Raw genomic sequence first — 16,667 nt, 5'->3', positions numbered from 1 at the left:
ACTTTTGATTGATTTAATGCATCCTTGCTGAATAAAAGTATTCATTTCTTTAATTTCTTTAAAAAAAAATAAAAATAAAAATTCTTACTGACCCCAAACTTTTGAACGGTAGTGTATAATGCTGCAGAAGCTTTGTATTTCAGATAAATGCTGTTCTTTTGAACTTTCTATTCATCAAGGAATCCTGAAAAAACAGTACACAACTGTTTTCAACATTGATAATAATCATAAATGTTTATTGAGCAGCAAATCAGCATATTAGAATGATTTCTGAAGGATCATGTGACACTGAAGACTGGAGTAAAGATGCTGAAAATTCAGCTTTGGAATAAAGGTATAGCATCAGGAATAAATTACTTTGTCAAATATATTTAAATAGTACACAGTTATTTTAAAATGTAATAATATTTCACAATATTACAGTTTTTTACTGTATTTTTAATTAAATAAATGTAGCCTTGGTGAGCAGAAGAAACTTATTTTAAAAACATTAAAAATCTTAGTGGTTCCAAACTTTTGGACTGTACTGTATATATAAACAATATTATAAAAAATATTAAATTATTATGCATTATTAAAATACGCATTATATTAGAATATTAAAGTATTCTGAGAGAGTAGGGAGACCGACTTAATTACATCATCTGTGGTGCTTCATGGGAGTGGGCGGAGCTAACAAGATCTTTACCAGCAGGAGCGAACTTTTGGCCTGATTTTGTTTGAAATTATGTCACACCAGTTCGTACTTCGATTTCACTTTAAGTATATCGGGGCCTTTAGCATAAGCACCTAGTTATATATTGCCTTGCTTTATTTTTGTTGGGTTTATCGTTTCAGCAAAAACGTCACAAGCTACTTTTCCGCTGCTGTACAAAGGACTGTGGGTAATAATAGCCCAAATAGCATGCTACATGCAAGTGTTGGGGGTAATGTGTTACAAGTAATGCGAGTAATCAGATCACTTTTTTAACCAGAAAAGTAGCGCGTTACTTTTAACTTTCCCCAGTACTGCCTATGCATACAGTATAAGAAAAGCACATCATCCTGGTACTTTTGGCCTTATTTTCAATGTTGGGGCGCACTAATCTTAACTCTGCTAGAATAAGAACTAGCAGGCATGCAACAAAAAAACAGACATGTGAACAGGTGATTTCTGCTACATTATTTAGACAAACTTCTTTGTACCTGTAACAATAAAAAACATGCACGTGATTTTCATTTTGAATGAGCATGATGCTGCTGTATACAGTTGCTTTCCTCTCCTCTAGTAACCTTTTTCTTTGTCGCTCTCGATCCTCTTTTCCCCTGCAGTAAAACACGAGGGGTGTTACATTTGATCTGTCTGTTTTAGTAAGTGTCTCTCTCTCTCCCGGCTGAGCTCTTGGCATTCCTGCCAACAACATCAATGTCATTAGTTCAAAGTCTTTCCTTTTTTTCACCGGACAGTCTGTCCACCATGGGATGTACAATCCTCTCTATCTCTATATCCCCTCTGCCCCAGTTAACTTATTCCACCAGCGTAAATGTAAGTAATCAGCTGTCGCGCAGCTGTTTTTACTCGCAATTCTGCTGGTTTGCTTTGAGTGAGTAAAGAATCCAAATGTTACTGGAGCCCCTTTGTATCATTAATTAAACATAATGGCATAAACATTGCAGTGGAGTTGAATTAAACTGTTTGACCAGTGTATATCTGGATATATTTGAAATAATTTAGACCCTTCTATACTTCAGATGCCTTTTGGTGATTTGGTGACTTTTAGTAGGCTATGAGTACTCCCATTGTTCTACTATCTGATACCATCACTGTGCCATGGTCTGCAAACAATACTCTTTTGTAAGGGGATCTGACTTTCCACTGAACTGTCTGTTTTTACATTTAACTTCATTACCAAACATCTGATTCATCCTGTGACTCATTAGAATCGGATGATTTAAGTTCATGTTCACTGTTTTTGGAGGGTATGTTTACAGAACGGCTGGATGAGACTCAGTGAGACAGAGACAGAGAGAGAGGTGGTGTTTTAAAGCTTTGTTATAAACAGAATCTAATGGGTGGTCTGTGTTTTGGTGAAGTTATCTATGGCCCACTCACTGCAACGTTCCAGGATCTCCACTGTTTTTCTCCCAAGTGCAATGATGTTTAAACGTTAAACGCTGTTGACCTCTGCTGGTCAGGAAGTGAACTGCACAGACAGCATTAACGCCATCGTGACCCCTGGTAGCGCTTCATGTACAACTTCTCATTTGAAGCTTAAATAAGAGCAGTACTTATGTCACAGCATGATTTGATACAGAAAGTTGTACTTCAAAAAGTCCAGACAGATAGATAGATAGATAGATAGATAGATAGATAGATAGATAGATAGATAGATAGATAGATAGATAGATAGATAGATAGATAGATAGATAGATAGATAGATAGATAGATAGATAGATAGATAGATAGATAGATAGATAGATAGATAGATAGATAGATAGATAGATAGATAGACAGATAGATAGATAGAAATGATCGAATGAAAATGAATTGACCATCCTGTAATCCAGTGAATCCAGACCAAGGATTACAGTCTCATCTGTGTCTCACTCAATCTCTCACAGGCTGCACATCACCCACTGTGTTTACTCTGAGATGAAGCATCTTGATCGTATCATAATCCCACCACACAGCACAAATCACTAGTGTGAGTGAAGAATGACCATCTCGCACGCTGCACTGCATATGATACCAGTAGATTCTCTTCAACAGTGAGTAATCTATCTATCTATCTATCTATCTATCTGGATGTCTGTCTGTCTGTCTGTCTATCTATCTATCTATCTATCTATCTGTCTGTCTGTCTGTCATTCTCATCAATCTTATCTATCCATCTGTCCATCCATCCATCCATCCATCATCTGTCTGTCTAATAATGGCATTACTTTACATATTGTACTTTTTATCATGATGTTTGTGATGTTAATGATTATAAATATTGTGTATAATATGTTAATAATTAATTTTAAAAAAATCAGTATTATTTATTTATTTTAAACTATTTTAAATGGAAAGGCAATAGTAGATACAACAATTCCTTTGATTTAAGACTCTTTTTAGGTCAGAGCTTCAGTTTATATCAGAGATCCTGGATGAAACTCAACCCTCCTTCCGCAGATACCTGCACAGTTACATGATCTGAGGGGCTCAGGTGAACAGCGGCGGCCCACCTGGTCTCACTGGCCAATACTAAGGGAATGGAGAGGATAAATTAGGTCAATCCAATCAAGATTGGACCAATAACATAAGGTATATATATATATATATATATATATATATATATATATACTGTGCAAAATTTTTAGGCCACCATTAGATGTTGTTTTAGCAATGATGACCATATATTCTCTTTATTAGAATATAACCATAAAACACAGGAAATTTATATGCAGTATTAAAAGACAGAAGGAAAAAAAAAAAAAAAACAGAAAAAGACGACTTCTATAGGCTAAAGTGGCAAGTATTTAGTGACCTCCCCTTACACTTGAGCAATAGCAGGAACCAACTCTTTTAAACCTAAATGGAATGGAAAAGGACTGGAAGGAAACTTTCAAAATATGAGAAGTTTCTTAGATTTTCTTCTTTGAGAAAATGGAAGAAGTCCAGGAGGTCACACTAAATACTGATTATTGCTTAAAGAAGCCATTTTGTTCGGAATTATTTTTTTACATTTTGTGTACAAATTTCCTGTATTTTCTGTTTGTATTGTAATAAAGACCAAAAAATAAATCTATGGCCATTAAAAAATTGCTAAAACAACAAAGCACATATACATATGATTATATATATATATATATATATATATATATGTATATATATATATGATATGATACAGTACTATATGATACAGTACTGTGTATATATATATATATATATATATATATATATATATATATATATACTATATTGCCAAACGTTTTGGGACGCCTGCCTTTACGTGCACATGAACTTTAATGACATCCCCCTCTTAATCCATAGGGTTTATTAAGGAGTTGGCCCACCCTTTGCAGCTATAACAGCCTCAACCTTTCTGGGAAGGCTTTTCACAAGGTTTAGGAGTGTGTTTATAGGAATTTTTCTAGAACATTCTTCTAGAAGTGCATTTGTGAAGTCAGGCACTGATGTTGGACGAGAAGGCCTGGCTCACAGTCTCCTCTCTAATTCATCCCAAAGGTGTTCTATCGGGTTGAGGTCAGGACTCTGTGCAGGCCAGTCAAGTTCTTCCACACCAAACTCACTCATCCATGTCTTTATGGACTTTGCTTTGTGCACTGGTGCACAGTCATGTTGGAACAGGAAGGGGCCATCCCCAAACTGTTCCCACAAAGTTGGGAGCATGAAATTGTCCAAAATGTCTTGGTATGCTGAAGCATTAAGAATTCCTTTCACTGGAACTAAGGGGCCTGAAAAACAACCCCATAATCCCCCCACCACCAAATGTTACACTTGGCACAATGCAGTCAGGCAAGTACCATTCACCTGGCAACCGCCAAACCCAGACTCATCCATCAGATTGCCAGACAGAGAAGCGTGATTCGTCACTCCAGAGAACACGTCTCCACTGCTCTAGTGTCCAGTGGCGGCGTGCTTTACACCACTGCATCCGACGCTTTGCATTGTACTTGGTGATGTAAGGCTTGGATGCAGCTGCTCGGCCATGGAAACCCATTCCATGAAGCTCTCTATGCACTGTTCTTAGCTAATCTGAAGGCCACACAAAGTTTGGAGGTCTGTAGCTATTGACTCTGCAGAAAGTTGGCGACTTCTGTGCATTGTGTGCCTCAGTGGCTGAGTTGCTCTTGTTCCCAATTGCTTCCACTTTGTTATGACAGATGACCGTGGAATATTTAGTAGTGAGAAAATTTCACAAAAGGACTTACTGCACAGGTGGCAACCTATCACGGTACCACACTTGAATTCACTGAGCTCCTGAGAGCGACCCATTCTTTCACAAATGTTTGTAGAAGCAGTCTGCATGCCTAGGTGCTTGATTTTATACACCTGTGGCCATGGAAGTGATTGGAACACCTGAATTCAATGATTTGGAGGGGTGCCCCAATACTTTTGGCAATATAGTAAATATACTGTATATATATGTCTAACATTGTGTTCAGCAGAACTGAAATAATGCAGGACAAAGTGAGGCTTTGGAGAGCATTAGATCTAATCCCACTCTCTCTATCCCTCCTTCCTTTTACAGATCTAAAGATGGATGGGGGTTTTTCAGTTTGATCCCTCTAGTAATATCCCAAACACAAAGAAATAAGCTGGTTTTAACCTTTACTCTTTGTTTCATTAATTCTGTCATCTGCATGTATATAGACTAACATTAAAACTGGTGTAAGGAGAAACTGCGCTCATAGCTGAGATGGATGAAATTTTATTTTTCTCAATCCCGAGAGAGGTTACGAGTCTGATTTTATAATGTATAAAAGATGGAAGGAGAATATCCCATAATACATGCTATGAGATCATTTACACTAGTACATCAGTAAAACTTGACGTCACAAATGGGATAAACGTTAAAATACACCCTGTTTCGAAAGAAGAATCTTATACTTTTCTGTTCAGAATATGTCATAAAAAAATGGATTGGAAAGTGCTACTTGAAATGACAAATACAGGTGTGACCAAAGGTGTTTTCCGGCCTAGGAAAATTGACATCACCCTTTATTCAAATTTTATTAAAAAATGTGATTTTGTAAGCATAATATTGCAAAGTTGTGCTTTCAGTTGTTGTATTTGTGATTATGCAATAAAACTTGCAGACATAATTTTTGGACAGGCTGTCATAAAAAGAAATTATGAACACATGCAAAAGCAAGAGAGAACCAACAAAATATTAATAACTGATAATGTTATAGTCAAGGTATGCCTTTTTGTTCTTTGTTCATTTTTCTTTGCACTGTAAAATAAAACCTACCTTTTTTGCTATATAATTTGTCAGATAAATACCTTAACCAAGTTCTTTTCCTCTTCTATTTCCTCAACTTGTGGGATCTTAAAAAACAATATAGGAACATATAATCAAATATTGTCATCGAGAGTCCAGTTGAGAAACGTTCCACAGAAATCCTACCGCTCCCTGGAAGACCGCCTTCATCACGCCCACCGGCCACTATGAATATCTTGTTATGCCGTATGGCCTGGTCAACGCCCCCTCCGTATTCCAGGATTTCATACATGAGGTGCTCCGGGAGTTCCTCCACAAGTTCGTGCTAGTTTATATCGACGACATCCTGATATACTCCTGGAGCCTGGACGAACATCGCCACCACGTTGCGGAGGTCCTCCAACGACTTCGCCAGTTCCATCTCTTCCTCAAGGCAGAAAAGTGCTAATTTCATCAATCTTCTGTTCACTTCCTCGGGTACATCATTGATCACAGTGGAATCCGGATGGACGAGGGGAAGGTGGACGCCATCAAGACCTGGCCAATCCCAACATCCATAAAAGAACTCCAACGTTTCCTCGGCTTTGCCAATTTCTATCGGCTTATTTCTTACAGCTCCATAACCCATCCACTCACCAACCTGCTCCGTAACCAGCCCAAGTCTCTGTCCTGGACACCAGATGCCACCAACGCCTTCGAAAGCCTCAAAGAAGCCTTCATCACCGCTCCCCTCCTCGTCCACCCTAACCCGGACCTCCCTTTCGTCGTGGAGGTGGACGCCTCCACCACAGGAGTGGGAGCCGTTTTGTCTCAGCAGCAGGGGACACCAAGTAGACTCCATCCATGTGCCTTCTTCTCCCGCAAGCTAAACCCGGCGGAGGTCAACTACGACATAGGAAACAGGGTACTCCTAGCCGTGAAGTTGGCTCTAGAAGAGTGGAGGCATTGGTTGGAGGGAGCCAAACATCAGTTCCTTGTGCTGACAGACCATAAGAATCTGGAATATTTACGAGCCGCCAAAAGATGAAACCCTAGACAAGCACGCTGGGCCTTATTCTCCCGATTTGACTTCACCATTTCCTATCGTCCTGGATCAAAAAATGTCAAAGCAGACGCTCTCTCTCGACTTCACGCTCCTGAAGAGACCACCGCTGAACCTGAATCCATCCTCCCTAGCTCCATCATCGTGAGTCCCATCTCCTGGTCGGAAGAGACCATTCCCTCCTCCAATGCCTCCACTAACCCTCCGCCGGGTTGCCCACCTGGCTTGCTATACATCACCCGAGCACGACGCACTCCACTTATCCAAACAGCCCACTCTTCGCTCGGCACTGGCCACCCGAGGGTCAATGAAACCCTCTCGTTGCTAAGGGAACGCTTCTGGTGGCCGAGTATGGCATCCGATGTCAGAAGGTACGTGCAGGGCTGCAGGGAGTGCGCCATTTCCAAAAGCCCTCGCCATCTTCCATCCGGCAAGCTCCATCCTCTGCCCGTTCCTAACCGACCCTGGTCACACCTAGGAGTGGACTTTGTAACGGATCTACCCGCATCAGAGGGCTGCACCTGCATTCTAGTAATCATCGACCGTTTCTCCAAGTCATGTCGTCTAGTTCCACTGAGAGGGTTACCCACTGCCATGGAGACAGCTGAACTTATGTTCAATCACGTGTTCAGGTACTTCGGAATACCAGAAGACATCGTCTCAGACAGAGGACCTCAGTTCATCTCCCAAATGTGGAAAGCCTTCCACTCGCTCCTAGGTGTGACCGTAAGTCTATCATCCAGCTACCATCCACAGTCGAACGGGCAGACGTAGAGGAAGATCCAGGAAATTGGCCGCTTCCTCCATACCTTCTGCCACGACCACCAGGACTCTTGGAACCAGTATTTGGGTTGGGCCGAGTACGCACAGAACTCCCTGCGTCAACCTGCCACCGGACTCACTTCATTCCAGTGCGTGCTCAGTTACCAACCCCCACTGTTCCCGTGGACCGGGGAACCATCGGACGTCCCAGCTGTGGATTACTGGTTCCGAGAGAGCGAGAGGGTCTGGGACTCAGCACACCACCATCTGCAGAGAACCCTGCGCAGACGCAGGATGACGGCCGACCTTCGTCGCTCAGACGCACCCACCTACCAGCCCGGACAGAAGGTATGGCTGTCGACAAGAGACATCCGCCTGCGTCTGCCCTGCAAGAAGCTGAGTCCCAGGTTCATTGGCCCGTTCAAGATCTTTAAGCAGATCAACCCGGTGACATACCAGCTACAACTCCCCTCACAGTATCGTATACATCCCACATTTCACGTATCTCTCCTCAAGCCTCACCATCCCTCTGTTCCTCTCTCCACAGGGCCTGACGTGGCAGCCGCGAACCCCCCCTTCCACTCATCGTGGAAGACGGAGCCACCTACGAAGTATGGGACATCTTGGACTCCCGGCGCCGTGGTGACCAGTTGGAATACTTGGTGGACTGGGAGGGATATGGCCCTGAAGAACGCTCTTGGGTCCCCAGGAACGACATCCTCAATGCCAATCTGCTACTTACCTTCCACGCAAATCACCCTGACAGACCTGCCCCACATGCAAGAGGACGGCCAACCTCGACGCCGGGGTCCTCGGCCCTCAGGAGCGGGCCGTGGAGGGGGGGGTACTGTCACAGACATGTCAGGCTCCACCGCTCACCAATCACAGCGCACCCAATCACCAGAATACTGATCACCGGCACCTGCACCTCATCAGCACCTCATCACAGTCAGCATTAAGAGCACTCACACACACCACTCGATGTCCGGTCTCGTTTGCATTAACCTTACCTGTATGCTTACCTTAAGGACTCCCCGCGATCTACTTACCTGCTTCCAAGAATCTCCTTGTGTGTTCTCTTCTCTCTGTGTTAGTGCTCCCAACCTCCAGTGTCTCCAGCGTCTCCAGTGTCTCCAGCTCCAAGGTCTCCGGTACCTGTTAACCACAAAAGAACTCTGTTATCATCCTCCATCTCAAGAAACTACTCTACTGCACTGCTTACTCACCTGCACTTCTGCCACAGCTCATACTGGTTTTCAATAAAGCTCATATACCTGTTCAAGTCGATCTCTGTCCCTACTGTACTGTAACAACATCACTTTTGGCCACTACTGTATTTTGAAAACAAAAAAAAGGAAGAGATTTTTGCTATGCATCCAATTAACCCCATCTTTACCATGTAAACCATGAAACTGTAATTTTCAAAAACAATATGCACAAATAGCCTGTTTATATAAAAAAAAACACACACAAGTAATCAGTCCGCAAATTCATTTAATATAACTTCTTTATTTTATTTTCTTTTGATTAACATTTTGACTCATTTTATATGTGTCACCAGTTTTAAAAATGCAAAATTCATAATTGCCTCCTGAAGTGATGCGGTTTGCACCCCCTCGTCGTGTCTGCGCCCTCAGCTGCCGGCGTGAAATATTAATCACTTTGCTCTTTCTCTTTTCTCTTCTCTGCCAACAGCTGCTCCTGTACAATAGTGTTTCCCTCCCGGCTCAAACACAGACACATGCACACACTCCCCACCTGCAGCTGCTCCTCTGATGACAGACTCTAAACTCAGGTAAGGGGCGATTTATACTTACTTTTTAACTATGTAAGTTGACCTTAAGTTTTCAGAGCTGAAGTAAACCCTAGAATAGGGTTCAGGCAGGGTTTTTACCATAAGATATGTGTCCTGACAGAGGATATGAGATAAGATAGATATCACAAAACAACACCTACATGTGTAGAAATTCTGTATTGTTAACAGACCGTTCTTTATGTTTATTATGCATTTATATTTTATAAATTGCAATGCTCCTTTGTAATTATAATTGAGATATTATATTTGTACTTTTAAAAACCCATTTGAATATTTGTACTTGTCATACTAGGACCATTTAAAATTATTTAGTGACGGATAAAGGTGCTTAAAAATGAAAAAAGGATATGAGTGACTAGTTACGCAACCTGTGATTATTCACTCCTATGAATTTGAACCTAAAATATAAATTTTGATCAAATGTCATGGACACATATAAAAAAGTTCACCGCTCAGTACTACACTGTCCTTGACCAGTAATTGTATAACAGGCTTTGAACATTCGTTTGCTCACCTGTGTGGAAACACCTAGAGCAGCACAACATTTAATTGTCCTGTTTATTTACAGAGTTTATATTGGAAAACATTTGTCTCTCTGAGTATAAAATCTCCACAAACCCATGCTGGATCCACAATTCAATCTGAAAATGATCTAACAGAGCACATAAAGGAAAAATTCATCATAGAGACACAATGGATTGTTCATTTTGCAATATACAATGACTTGAATGCTATATATATGCCAGTGCATCAAAATAACAATTTCATATTCAAATTATATTATACTAAAGAACAATTCTGGTGCATTGAATTTGATTAATGATATCACAATTCATTATTGTAACAATCACCCAAAAGATGCTTAAAGGGTTAGTTCACCCAAAAATGAAAATTCTGACATTAATTACTCACCCTCATGTCATTCCACACCTGTAAGACCTTCTTCAGAACACAAATTAAGATATTTTTGATAAAATCTGAGAGGTGTATGACTCGTCCAAAGACAGCGATTTAACCACCACTTTCAAGGTCCAGAAAGGTACTAAAGACATTGTTAAAACAGTCGACGTGACTGCAGTGATTCAACCCTAAAGGTGTAATAATTTTGCAGTAAAATATCCAAAAACCACTAGGCCAGTGTTATATATTTTGTTCACTTGAGTACTTACAATTTCCCAAATGTTTCCAACTATTTGTAAATCTTGAGAAAATTTCAATTTTAACCAAGGCTCTGGGACGTGTGAGGAGTCGCCTGTCAATTGCGTCATACCTGCGTTATCCTCGGTTTTCGGTTTTATTTTGTAGAAACCATGGAAACACCAAAAACACTTTAAAATATTGCACATTTTAATAGACAAGGGAACATCTGTTTTGATATATTTATAGACAGAAAACGAATTGTTGTTATATAGCTCAACACATTTAGTCTTTTTTTCGATTTACCATGCTTTACCATGCCTCAGAGAAAAACACTATTTGTCAAGTAGCTAACATAGCAAAATCAGATGCAGATTTATTTTTAATAACACTAATACAGAATTTTCTCCATCATACAATACGTTTTAAAATTAATTGCATGCCATTTATCAACACAAGACATACAATATTTAATATGATATTCTAAAATCAATCTAGCTTACTGCAGTGTGTCTCAAACAAGTTTCGGAGACCAATGGAGACCACATGTCCCAAGATTCCGCTCTAAAACATGGCGTCATCAAGCTATGCCTTTGTTTTGAATAGGCTTCTAGCGACCTCTAGCGGACAAAATTATTACATATTGTACCTTAAATGTTATGAAGTGATGAGAATACTTTTGTGCACAAAAACAAAACATAAATAATGACTTTATTCAACAATATCTTCTCTTCTGTGTCATTCTAATACGCTGTTTACGTTCAATATTATTTTATATAAATAATATGCCATATTTGGTATTGAGAAATGGTCTGTCAATAGGATCAGTGAAAGTTACTTTTTTACGCCATTAGATGGCAGCAAAGAGTCTCTTTATGAGTGAATCAGAACAAGATGCAAATCAGAACACTGTGGGAAATCCCCTTAACTTTTAAAAGGACAAAGACAAAGATATCGTTTTCCTCAGCGGACATTCAAACTCTTTTTTATAATGCATATAATATTATGGACATTGACCTGAAGAATGAATGCTATATCAGATGCAGGTAATACACTCGTTTAGTCAATCTCTCTTTCATAATACCATAATACTTTACATAATACAATAAGCTTCAATGAAGCGTCTTGATGTTCCTTCATTGCTAGTTCTAAAGTGACATTTTAGAATTAGTAACAGAGTTTTGGGCTCAGCTGTTAAACTGTCAGCTTGAGATCTGAATCCATGGCGGAAGGAAGTAGTGCTCTACAAAAGAGTTGTTTTTAAAGACACTCCATTGTCGTTATTATTTATTTACACACTTGTGCAGCTGAACTGTTGTATAAATGCAATATCACACTCGTAGCCATGCAATATGGGTGTATATCAGCACGCTGTGATTATCTACGGCTGAATCATAGCTGTGCTTATATATATAACATGCATATAATATCCCAGATATTTAACCACTAGGTAAAGATCTGGGATTTTACATCTGAAAGGTTATAGGTTTGACAGAGACATACGGCTTTAAACAAACTCTCTTTGTTTCTCCACAGAACTTCCAGGATGCATCTGTTGTTCGTGCTTCCCTTGGTGTTCGAGGTCCAGTCCATCTCCATGAACCACAACTTCACCTGTGACTGCAAATGCCATGTGGAGCTCAAGAGCGCTATCTGCACCAACAGCAATTTCACCAACCTGCCCGCCGCCCTTCCACCGTTCACTGAACAACTGGACCTGTCCCACAACCACCTGAGTGCCATCCAGCCCCGAGCCTTCCACACCACACGAAGACTTCGCGTCCTGCTCCTCAACGACAACGCCATTGGCATACTAGCCGATGGTGCGTTTTCTCTGCTGGAAGATCTGTTGAGGTTGGACCTGAGCCGGAACCGAATCACATCTCTGAGTGAAGGATTTTCACAGGGTCTCGGTTCCCTTCTTATTCTGTCATTGGCTGAGAACAGATTGACCAGCTTGGACAGCAGTTGTTTCGTCCACTTTGATGCATTGCAAAGACTCAACCTCAGCCATAATGCTATCGAAACAATCAAGATGAGGGCGTTTGGGTCCATGAGTACCCTACGCCAGATACAACTCGATTGGAACAATTTAACGGTTCTCAAAAATGGCATCTTCTCCATGCTACGCAATCTCGAAGTCCTAAATGTATGTCACAACCAGATAGACTTCTTGGACATCGGCGTGCTTTCGCCATTGACCAGTCTTGCTCTACTGGACCTCACCTACAACAACCTTTCCACTATTCAATTCAAGACCTTCTTGAGTCTTAATACATACAGCACTCACATAATGCTCAGAGAAAACCCATGGAAGTGCGACTGTGATCTGCAGCGAGTCTTCCGGAAGCTCTGTAATGTCAAACGGCTGTTCCTGGATGACTACGACAACCTCTCCTGCTTTGATGAAAACAACAGAAACTACACGGCGGGTTTTCATAAGGAATTCTGTGTTGGTGAGATGGTTACTGTCCTGGTCATTACAATCACAGTGGTCATCACTGTTGTGGCTGCCATAGTCATGGCAGAGAAGAAAAGGGGAAAGAAGAACAAAGAAAAGCATTGGACGGAAACCAGCGAGTTGTCCTGTGCATCGCAAGATTGAACTAATGACAATAGTGTAAAAAGGAAAATTAATCTATCTCTTTGCTTTATACTCATACACAAATGTCTTACTAATTTGAAAAAAGATTTGATAAAATGTCACACAAACTATATGTGAACTTATGGCTAGCCAGATTATATATATGCTATGTACTCACTCGAAATGAACATAAAGCTTCCGCGAAGAGAAATAATTCCAAAACTAACAAACAAGAACTGAAAGCTTAAAGGGATAGTTCACCCAAAAATGAAAATTTTCCAATAATTTACTCACCCTCAAGCCATCCTAAGTGTATATGACTATCTTCTTTCAGACGAACACAATCAGAGATATATTTAAAAAATCCTTAGTCCTCCAAGGTTTATAATGTTTGCGAATGGGGGGCCACGTTTTGAAGTCAGAAATAATGCATCCATCCATAAAAAAAGTAATTCATACAACTCCAGTGGGTTAATAAAGGCCATTAAAGCGAAGCGATTTGTTTTGTTAGAAAAATATCCATATTTAAAAGTTTATAAATTTCATTAAAGGTACCCTAGAATCAAAAATTGAATTTACTTTGGCATTGTTGAATAACAAGAGTTCAGTACATGGAAATGACATACAGTGAGTCTCAAACACCATTGTTTCCTCCTTCTTATATAAATCTCATTTGTTTAAAAGACCTCTGAAAAACAGGCAAATCTCAACATAACACCGACTGTTACGTAACAGTCGGGATCATTAAAGGTCCCGTTCTTCGTGATCCCATGTTTCAAACTTTAGTTAGTGTGTAATGTTGTTGTTAGAGTATAAATAAAATCTGTAAAATTTTAAAGCTCAAAGTTCAATGCCAAGTGAGATATTTTATTTAACAGAAGTCGCCTACATCGAACGGCCAGTTTGGACTACATCCCTCTACTTCCTTCTTTAATGACGTCACTAAAACAGTTTTTTGACTAACCTCCGCCCACAGGAATACACAAGAGTTGCGTTTGTAGAGTGTGTTTGTCGCCATGTCGTCGAAACGCTGTTACTTTCATCCCGCAGTCCAATCACCGGGTCTGATTCCGGCTCAAATTGATAGGGTAAAATTAAAGACATGTTTACAATAACACTGAGCGCGTGCATCTCCACGTTATGGTAAGAGGCGTGACTTTTCCGGGCATGGTGCGCTCAGAGCTGTCGAATCACAACACAGGAACCGCTGGCACAATCAGAACTCGTTACGTATTTCTGAAGGAGGGACTTCATAGAACAAGGAAGTCATCAGCCTGTTTTTATGACAGTGGAAACAGCGGTATACAGATAAGTAAATTATGTGAAAAATACTGGGTTTTTTTACACGCGAAACATGAACACATGTTATATTGCACACTATAAACACAATCAAAGCTTAAAAAAAACACGAAAAACGGGACCTTTAATATTTACGCCCCCAATATTTGCATATACCAGCTCATGTTCAAGACATTACACAAGGGCAGCCAGTATTAACGTCGGGATCGGTGCACAGCTGAATCATCAGACTAGGTAAGCAAACAAGAACAATAGCGAAAAATGGCAGATGGAGTGATAATAACTGACATGATGCATGATTACATGATATTTTTTGTGATATTTGTAAATTGTCATAATAAATGTTTCATTAGCATGTTGCTAATGTACTGTTAAATGTGGTTAAAGAATCAAATGTAAACATCCAAATAAATACTATACTCACATGATCCGACGCATACATGCAGCATACATGACGAACATCTTTTAAGGATCCATTTGAGGGTTATATTAGCTGTGTGATCTTTGTAAATGCACTGTATTATAGTCGAGAGCTTGGGGGCAGGGAGCACGCGATTTAAAGGGGCCGCAGCCTGACTCGGTGCATAGTTAATGATGCCCCAAAATAGGCAGTTAAAAAAATTAATTAAAAAAAATCTATGGGGTATTTTGAGCTGAAACTTCACAGACACATTCAGGGGACACCTTAGACTTATATTACATCTTGTAAAAACTGGTTCTAGGGCACCTTTAACTAGCTTCTGACAGATGACCATACGCAGAATGCGCAAGTCGATTAGTGGCAGAAGAGTATCCTTAGACCTGACCCACAACGTAATGACGAATGCGGAGGCGCAGAGGATAGAACAAAACAAATCACCAAAGTCAAAAACGATAATTTTTAAAGAGAAATTTCAGAGGATCTCGATATAAGAGAAGAGGAGCTTAAATTTGTTGCACAGACCTATTTGTTTGACCTACATCCTGCGTCATACATCGCGTCAGAGGATTACTCATTTGGTGCAAGTCGCCTTGCCCACTCTGCATACGGTCGTCCGCCGGAAGCTAGTTATTTGAATTTATAAAGTTTTAAATATGGATATTTTTCTTACAAAAAAGCTTTGTTTCTCTTCAGAAGGCCTTTATTAACCCACTGGCGTCGTATGGATTACTTTTTAATGGATGGATCATTTTTGGCTTCAAAACGCAGCCCCCCATTCACAACCATTAGAAACCTTGGAGGACTAAGGATATTTTTAAATATATCTCCGATTGTGTTCGTCTGAAAGAAGATAGTCATATACACCTAGGATGTGTGATGGAATTTTTGAACTAATTATGAACTAATATTTCTTTTCTCCAACAGGCCTAGCAAGCTAACTTTGAAACAGAGAAATAGTCACTAGGACTGAGTGTTGTAACAAGTGGAAAAATTCTGCTGTTCTGGCTAGACAGCATCCTTCTAGGGATAAAAAAAATAGTCTATGAAAATTGTTTTGACCTATTGAATAATGAGTGAACTATTAACCCGGTTATATTTTTTGATGATCCTGTGATTCAGTTGTTGTAATCTAAATTTACTCCGCCAGTAAGCGTGGCAGAGGAACTAAGTTGTTTTTCTTAAATTTGAACCAATCATATTAAGACTGATGATTATGAGTAATAGATAATGCTATACTGACTGTGAGATGTACCTGAAATCCTATAAAACCTGCTGTATTTTTTGACTGGAGAGAGATTCTCTGAGATTGATGAGAACTCCCCCGGCCGTGTTTTGATTAAAAGCATTTAAGGACAACAACTGGAGTCTCTGGTTATTGAGCAGCACTGCAGACTAGGCACTAGAGAATCTTACTTCTATACTCAAGTGATAGTGTTTAGTGGAGGAGCACTAAAGATCTTATTACCAGGTGATAGTGCCCAAACAGGCCGAGACGTCGGTTGACTCGAACAGACATTGAAGTGGGCTTAGTAGAGTATAAACTTATTTATAGGTGTCTGGGACACCAGGTAAACTTATAAGTCAGGTGCGTAGGAGAAATCTACCACAGATGAGTCGGGGGTGAATAATTTTAATTTTTTTGGGTGAACTATCCCTTTAAATGTTCAGTGTTGTTC

General features: G+C 40.0%; 1 protein-coding gene across 2 annotated transcripts; it reads left to right on the top strand.

Annotated features, from left to right (window-relative positions):
• The first annotated feature begins 1,666 nt into the window (after positions 1 to 1,666).
• Positions 1,667 to 13,888, top strand: LOC125254126 (SLIT and NTRK-like protein 6). Of its 2 annotated transcripts, XM_048168573.1 has the most exons (3): positions 1,667 to 2,748; positions 9,430 to 9,529; positions 12,224 to 13,888. In XM_048168573.1, exons 2-3 carry the CDS (start codon positions 9,510 to 9,512, stop codon positions 13,290 to 13,292), a joined length of 1,089 nt encoding a protein of 362 aa, XP_048024530.1. In that variant the 5' UTR covers positions 1,667 to 2,748; positions 9,430 to 9,509; the 3' UTR covers positions 13,293 to 13,888. The 2 variants fall into 2 exon arrangements, with proteins under 2 accessions (XP_048024530.1, XP_048024536.1); XM_048168579.1 differs by lacking the exon at positions 1,667 to 2,748 and having other exon boundaries at positions 9,309 to 9,529.
• Positions 13,889 to 16,667: the final 2,779 nt, after the last annotated feature.

Source organism: Megalobrama amblycephala, linkage group LG2, assembly GCF_018812025.1.
Source record: "Megalobrama amblycephala isolate DHTTF-2021 linkage group LG2, ASM1881202v1, whole genome shotgun sequence".
Taxonomy (NCBI): domain Eukaryota; kingdom Metazoa; phylum Chordata; class Actinopteri; order Cypriniformes; family Xenocyprididae; genus Megalobrama; species Megalobrama amblycephala.
The sequence above is the reverse complement of the archived record's forward strand: the minus strand, read 5'-3'. Positions and strand labels throughout refer to the sequence as shown.